This window comes from Neofelis nebulosa, chromosome 12 (assembly GCF_028018385.1).
Source record: "Neofelis nebulosa isolate mNeoNeb1 chromosome 12, mNeoNeb1.pri, whole genome shotgun sequence".
NCBI classification, from domain to species: Eukaryota; Metazoa; Chordata; class Mammalia; order Carnivora; family Felidae; genus Neofelis; species Neofelis nebulosa.
Window position 1 is genome coordinate 34,251,893 of NC_080793.1, and position 7,906 is coordinate 34,259,798.

The 7,906-nt window shown below is 53.1% G+C and overlaps 1 protein-coding gene across 2 annotated transcripts in view; it reads left to right on the forward strand.

Annotated features, from left to right (window-relative positions):
- The window catches only part of CORO2A (coronin 2A), a 57,018-nt gene extending 52,112 nt beyond the window's left edge, over positions 1–4,906 (forward strand). For both annotated transcript variants that reach the window (XM_058694804.1, XM_058694805.1), the window contains exons 8-12: positions 702–798; positions 1,576–1,688; positions 2,037–2,127; positions 3,053–3,297; positions 4,555–4,906. In XM_058694804.1, coding sequence (XP_058550787.1) covers positions 702–798; positions 1,576–1,688; positions 2,037–2,127; positions 3,053–3,297; positions 4,555–4,686 — 678 coding nt within the window. In that variant the 3' untranslated portion in view covers positions 4,687–4,906. The remainder of the gene's footprint in view (positions 1–701; positions 799–1,575; positions 1,689–2,036; positions 2,128–3,052; positions 3,298–4,554) is intronic.
- The last annotated feature ends 3,000 nt before the right edge of the window (positions 4,907–7,906 follow it).

Consider the following 7,906-nt stretch of genomic DNA (forward strand, 5'->3'; position numbering starts at 1 on the left):
CTGTACCGCTGAGGCAGGAAGCAGAACTACCCCAGTCCGGCCCTGCCCGTAGCCAGACAGCAGCCTGGCGCCCTCAGCCTGCAGGGCAGGGATAGGGACAGGCGGGAGGTACCGCACACTCTGGCCCTCTGGTGAGCACAGCACCTGGCCCACCTTCCTGGCTCCCCAGGAACACCTAGGGCCATGGCTTTGGTCAGACACCCCAAGCTTGTCCCTCTTCAGCTCTGGATCCAGATGAGGAGGGACCAGTCGGTGTTTCTCAATAAGGGCATCTTCAAATTTGGGGTGGAGCAGGTCTTCATTAGGTAGGACCATCATTTGGCATCCCAGCTCCTACCCGCCAATGCCAGGAGCAGCCTCCACCCTCCCCAGTTATTATGACGACAACAACCAGAAGTGCCCCAGGGCACCAAGACCCGCCTGATGGCCTCAGCGCCTGCCACTTCTGACCTTTCTGTGAGGCTGGCAGTGAGATTCGTGCCTGTGCTCCCCCACCGAGCTTCTGCCTTGGAGGCGCATGGGTGGGCTTTGGGTCGTGGTTGGGGGGATGGGATGTCACAATGAGGCCCCCCAGTGCCTTGGCGACAGTCCCCTGGTGTTTTCTTGTGTGAAGAGGCTTTGCCAGCTCACCGCTGCATGGCGACAGGGGCCGGGAGCGGGCCAGTGGGAACTGGCTCTGAGCGCACCCTCCTGCTCCTCAGGGAGATGGAAACATCCGCTACTATGAAGTGAGTGCCGACAAACCTCACCTGAACTACCTGACGGAATACCGCTCCTACAACCCCCAGAAGGGGATTGGTGAGTGTGGTGTGGCGCACTGAGGCCACGTGGGACCTGGGGAGATAGGAACGAGTCAGAGGAGGGGCCTGCCCTGGAGGGGCCCACATCTGTGAGGGGAGATGATAGATCAACACTGACTCTACGGGAGGCCTGAGGGAGGTGTACAGGAGGTCCTCCGGGAACGTGCAGCTGGAAGTCAAGGAGGGCTTCTCAGAGGAGGCAAAACTTGAGGAGCCAAAGGGAGAACAGAGCACCGCATGGGGAGAGCATGAAGGTGTTGTAGGCCAAGGTAGAACAGTTACAACAGTAGCCAGGATGTAAGAGAGACTGACCGAGGAGAGCCCCTACTTTTTAAGTGTGTTTGCAAAAAACAAAACAAGATGCGACTATATGTGGGCTATACGAAATCCACTTCAACATGAAGACACAGATTGAGTGCAGAGGGAAGGAGAAAGATACCACGCTAACACGAATCAGAAAACGAGGGTAGAGCTCTGTTCAGAGCAGCTGGGGCCAAGCTGTGGGGGTGGTCACGGAGGGCCTTGAGCAGAGCATGCTTCCTATAAAAGCCAAGCTAAAATCACCGCGAAGTCCTTGAAGGTGAGGACAGAGTCTCATTTCCCCAGCACCGTGTAGGTATTCGTTCATGAACTGTTTGTAGAGGGAACGGTGGCGGGAGGAGGGTACTCTCTGCTCACGTCCGGGTGTGCGACCTGGCTTTGCCACTCACACTGGGGCCCCTGTGACCGCAGCCCAGCCAGAACCTCTTAGCCCTCCTTGACCATCTGCCCGCAGGTGTCATGCCAAAGAGAGGTCTCGACGTGTCCTCCTGCGAGATCTTCCGCTTCTATAAGCTGATTACAACCAAAAACCTCATCGAACCTGTATCCATGATTGTACCCCGGCGGGTAAGGGTAGTGGCAGCCATCTGTGAGGGAGGCAGGAACCCCTCCTGGAGAGAACAGGCCCCGGACCTGGAGCCTGGAGCCCAGGCCCCTGGGGCAACAGCAGGGAGGCTGAGGGCCACTCCTCAAGGGGAAGGCCTTCCTCATTGTCAGTGCAGTGTTGCTGCCTAAGTCTCGCCCTATCTCTGCTCTTGAGTTGCTGTGTGACCTTGGCCATGCCCCTTTGCTCTCTGGGCCTTGGTTTCCTCAACTCACAGGTGGGGAAAGCCCGGACCCCAGCTCCCTAAGGGCCCTCCCGTCTGGGCAGCCCCTTTGCCATCCCAGCCCTCACTGTCCTGGCTTCTCCTGCAGTCGGAGTCTTACCAAGAGGACATCTACCCACCCACAGCAGGAACCCAGCCCTCTCTGTCGGCCCAGGAGTGGCTCTGTGGGATGAATAAAGGTGAGGGAGGCTGAGAAGAGGCCCGGTGCAAATGTGCGGGGAAATAGAGTGTCTAGTGGCTGAGCTCAGCTAGAGTGTCTAGCTGAGCGGGGTCTGGCCTCTAGTTGTGTTCGCCCGTAACCCTGAACAGGTGGTCCTCGACAGTTGGTCCCCAGGGACTAGGATGGTCCGAGAAGGGAGGCGTTGCCCCAAGTGGCTCAGGAAACTCTTTTCCAAATCAAGGAATTTTGTTCCATGGAAAACTTCTTGAAACTCCAGGCTGTGCAGAGTGACTGGAGAGTCTCAGCCGGATGCCCCTGCCTTTCCTCCCATCCACATGGGTGCATTGCTCTTCGACCTGAGAGACCCTCTGGGCAGCAGCTGCCCCACCCCACCTCAGGCCCTCCTTCCCTGTGCTGACACCCTCCCTGTTCTCTCCACCTGAGGGCCAGCCCAGGGGAGGCTGTGTGTGGTCCCTAGCCCTGCCCCAGCAGCTGCCTGTATGACTGGGACGTCCCTGTCCTTCTGCCTCTCCGCTTTGGGCAACACTTGCTCTGCTGCTCTCTGGGCCTGTTGCCTCCTCTGTGACTCTGATACCTTCCTCCCCTGCTTCTCAGGGCTGCTGGGAGGATTCATGAACTGGTAGACGGCAGAGCACAATGCGTGTGGGACTGTCCCCACAGAGCAAGGGCAGAGCTTCACTGGAGGCACTCACGGTGTTTAGGGGCAGCTCCAGGGTGTGCACTGTGCTGCTCCTACAAACCGGGCATCACCTAGATCACACGTGTGCGTGTGTGTGTGTGTGCTCTCCTGGTGCCCTGGTGTGCAGGCTGGTGTCTGTGTGTGGCCAGAGCTCCATTTCCATCACGTGACTGTGCGTGTCTGCGTGTGGCAGCATCTGCTCATGGACACTCAGTCCTCATGCAGCCCTTTGCTTCCCTCCCAGGGCCGGTCCTGGTGTCCCTAAGGCCAGGCTCCGAGCAGCTGAGCTCCCAGCCACCGCTCCCAGAGAGACCCCCCTCCCTCAATCGGACAGAACAGTTGGTTTTAGAAGATGGCCAGAGGCCCTTCTCCCTGCCGGAGGGGAAGATGCCAAGGAGGGCAGCAGAACACAGGCTGGAAGAGAAGAAAACCCGGCTCACAAATGGCTTTGACGTCTTCGAGTGTCCCCCACCAAAGACAGAGAACGAGGTGTGAACGAGGGGTGGGGGCTGTGCTTGGAAGGGGGGGAGAAAATGAGGGGTGAGAAAAACAACCAGCTGTGTGCCCTGGCCTGGCCACTTAACTCACTTTGTTAATTCATTCAGCAGACAGGCAGTGAGCGTCATCTGTATGCCAAGATGGTGGGTTTGCATATAGATAGATGGTGGAAGACCATCTATGAAATGCAGAGGGTTTGATCTGGCATCAAAGTCCTTTCCAGTTCTGACACTAGGATTTTCTGGGCTTTTGGAGTCAACTTGTGTTAAGTGCCTACCGTGTGCTGGGTCCTGCAGTAGGCACTGTGGTATATAACCTCCCTGAATTCTCTCCAGAGCCCTGGGAGTCAGTAGGTAGTGGGTGAAAACACAGGGACTGGCATCTCACAGCGGAATTCTGATCCTGGCTCTGCTAAGTACTGACTGTGGGACCTCAGACCCAGGGGCCGAGTCTCTCTTAGCCTCAGTCCCCACAGTGGTACAATGGAGTGCTGACACCCCCCTCGGAGGGGGTCATGAGCATCCAGTGGCATCCGGAGATCCTTAGGTGGGGGGCACCCAACGTCCAGTTGCATTCTATACAGCTCAGCAACTATGTTAATGCCGAGGTTCGTTTTCTGGCCCCCTAGTTCCTAGAGGAGGAAATTGAAGCTCAGGGAGGGTAAGTAACTTGCCTGAGTCCACCGATTTTAGCCGTGGTGAAAAGTCCAATCTCCAGACTTCAGGGCCAAGTATCCTTTTCTCTGTGCCACAGGGGGTCTAAGGATGCAAAAAAAAAAAAAAAAAAAAAAAAAAAAAAGTCTGAAAGATCAAGTCTTTTAAAATTTCATTTCTTGGGTAAAGACAAGGTTTTTTAAATTTTTTTTAATGTTTATTTATTTTTGAGAGAGAGAAAGAAACAGAGTGTGAGCCGGGGAAGGGCCGAGACAGAGGGAGACACAGAATCCAAAGCAGGCTCCAGGCTCTGAGCCGTCAGCACAGAGCCCGACGCGGGTCTTAAACCCACAAACTGTGGATCATGACCACAAACATGTGGATCGAACGCTTAACTGACTGAGCCACCCAGGCACCCCAGACAAGGTTTTATAAAAGATCTGTGCAATGGTTGCTCCCTCAGGCCTCAGCCGTGGTAATCACCTCCATCTTTCTGAGTGAAAAGGGAGCAACATTTTGTCCTTCCTGCTGGTGTTCTGGCCCCTCCCATCCTGGGGCACCGAGTGACATTTCTCTCTGTTCTGTACTTTCCCAGCTGCTGCAGATGTTTTATCGGCAACAGGAGGAGATCCGGAGGCTCCGGGAGCTGGTGACCCAGCGCGAGGTCCAGGCCAAACAGTTGGAACTGGAGATCAAAAACTTGCGGATGGGCTCAGAGAGGTTCTGAGCAGAGATGTCTGCCCTCCTCGCCCTCAGGGACACCACTCGGCTCCATGGGGAGGTCCAGAACCAAACCACAAGTCCCCCAACAACAACCACTATTTCTATATTTTTTACCAGAAAACGAAACTCTCGGTCGCTGGAAGATTCTAGTGGGAGGGACGTGGTGCCGTTTTTCTATTTGCCTTCTCAAAACAACACTGTCTGAATTGACTCTTTGTAGACGATATCTTGCCTTCTGGTTAATTCTGTTTTTAAGGGTCCACGATGAGCTATAACTTCTCAAGGGAAAGAACATTGTACAAAGTTAGAGCGGGAAGGCCCTAGGAGATTTTCAAATTGGGGTCCATAGAACGAGAGGAAGGCTAAGCAGGAGGGCTGTGCTCCCCCCCACCCCGTTCCAACCACACAGTTCCCCTTCTCTCTGATTTATATATTGGCTTCTATGGAATACATAATTCTGCTTCTGAAAAAACATTTAGAAGTTTGAAAAACTGTGATCTGGCCCAACTTCCTCATTTTACAGGTGGGGAAACTGAGGCCCAGAGACAGGCAAGTGATCAGGGTCTGCAGAGGGTTCATGGCAGGGCTGGGTCAAGCTTCTGGTCTGTTGGGTCGGTCTTTCTGCTGCTTCTAGTCTGAAGCAGCCCTCAGCCCACAGGGCAGAAATCCATTTGTTCTGGCCTCTTCTGTGCCCCTGACTCGCTCTGTACCTCTTTCAAGTTACTCCCTCTCTGGTCTCAATTTCTCTATCTGAACTAGGGGACCCTGGCGTGTGCTGCCCTCTACAGGATCTGCCACCTGAGACAAGAAACCTTGGTCTTGACCTGAGGAAAACTATCTATATAAGGTGATGATCTGGGTCTGCTATAGGAACTCACAAGACCTTGGTGAAAGGGCAGAGGGAGTTTAACCTCTGGGAAATAAGTCAAGGTTTGGCCCAGTTCTAGAACACGGATAGGAGACCAAAACCGTCCTCTCTTGAACCAGAATCAGCCAAATGTGGGCAGACACAATCCCTCGTGTGGGGAAGCAGACATCAGGGTGGTGCCTATGACCACTGACTGCCACCACCAAAGCCCTCAGGTCCCAGAGCCTGCCTGCTCCAGGAGGGTACAGGCAGGCTTCAGTCCAAGAGGTAGGAAGTCCCGACACTTGGCAGGATGCCAGCAGAGCCTCTGGCCACCCACTCATGTGGGCTTCTGGAGAGGGATGACTGCATTAGGCAAGGAAGTAGGGCCAAATGGCCTTGAAGTCCCCTGCCAGCCTGAGAGTTTTTATGTGTCCCTCCTTTGTGAACCTGTGTTCTGAGCCTGTTCTCTAAGGTTCTTTCTCGGTGGTCAGTACAGCAGCCCAGCTAGAGATGGGGAACGTTGGAAGTCAAATGCCCCCCCTCCCAACCTTACCGAGGAGGTACAGATGATGGGTTTTGCCCACTGGACACGGTGATCGTGGAGCTAAGATGGGGACTGCAGGAGCCCACCTGGCCTGGTAGGTTTCAACCCAAGCTGTACATTAGGGTCCTCTTGAGAGTGTTGGAGAAATACAGATGCCCCGTCCCAGCCCTAGACCAGCTGAAGCTGAATCTCCAGAGCAGGGCCTGGCTTTGTGTATGTTCTTAGAAGTTCCCAGGTGATTCTGCAATACCCTGAGGCTGGAGACCCACTGCGTTAGCCCATCTGTACCTATGTGTGGTACAGAGGGGGACAAGGAGCACCAGATAGGCTCTGGGACTCCAACCCCACCCTCTAAGTCCGGGTTGGAAGCATCATCCCACATCTCTCTGGGCCCCCCGGCTGCAACTTGATGAGGTGTCTGTGCCTGAGTGCCCCTCCCCTAGCCATGGCTTGGTCCCCTTGTCTGACCGCACACCCCAGATGCCCACATTCCCTATCTTGTTTACTCAGTCACTGGGGTTCGCCGAAGGCCAAATCCCAGGCACTGCCAGGGAAGCAGAGCTCCACTGGATGGGGTTACCTCTCCCACCTCATTTGTGGCCAGCACTTCACAGTTTACAAAGCCCTCCCACCTCCACTCACTGGCACATCTAACTCTAATTCTAACATGGGCCAGAATTAATTCCTGTGGTCAGAATAATGATACTATCTCCATGTCCTTGTCAGAGAATGAAGAAGCATCGTGCCCACAGGCACTGGCTGCAAAGAGCTGGAGGTGGGGCTGAGCCTGGGGAGGGACCCGAATGCCTCCTCTGCACATAACCTTCTCGAGCTCTCCCTACCCCTCAGGGACCCAGACCTCATGCTTAAAAACAATATGAAGGCATCCATGAACAAAACTGTTTTTGGGTTGTTTTGTTTTGTTTTTACAACTAGGATTATTTAAATGAATTTAGGTGATTTCACAGCAAGGGAGAGGGATAGGTAATTTTTATCAAATATTTTTTTAAGCCATTTTTTAAAAATTGTGTTTTTGTTTATATTCTTGACTGATGAAGTAGAACTTGCCCAGCATCTGCAGGGTCGGGCCCTCACACTCAGGGCAAGTAGAATGTGCACTCATTTCTTTACTCCATACTCTGGGAGCCCCCTGTTGACTCAGGAACTTTCTGAGAACGAAGACAGCACTGGGAGATGAGCATTGAGGGCTACCCACCTTAGCTCTACGATAATTATTCTTCCTGATTGTATCATAGAGGGAAGAAGGAAGTAAAAAATAGATCTATGCTTTTAATATGAACCCGTGCCTGAAATAGTTTGATTGTTTTAATGTTGTTTCTGAAATTCCTTTTACCTTTGTAAAAAAAAGAAATAAAAGTGAAAATAGATGTGAAATCGTGCAATGGCAAGAATGTAACAAAATAATAAACATCTGCCTAAATATTTTAATACATGGAGCTTTCCTTTTCTTGATTGGTTCCACAAATACCAGTTAAGTATCTCCTTGTTTGGGCCAGAGACCAGGCCGGGAAACAGATACAACAGACTTGGTCCCTGCCCTCTGAAGTTTTCAGTCATGGTTGGATGGAAGGGGAGGGCCAGGATAGGGAAAGTGTGGGCTGCTCTGGGAGGAGAAGCAAGGAAGGCTTCCTGGGGGAGGTGATATTTCGGCAGACCCTTGAAAGATAAATAGAAGCAAGCAGGGCAAAAGGTATTTGGGAAAGAGAGGTCCCAAACAGAGAAAACTGCCTATTCCCTGGTCTGAAAACAAGTGAAGGGTGGAGTACAGACAGGGCAGGGATCAAGGGTATTAGAGCCAAGGATAGGAAA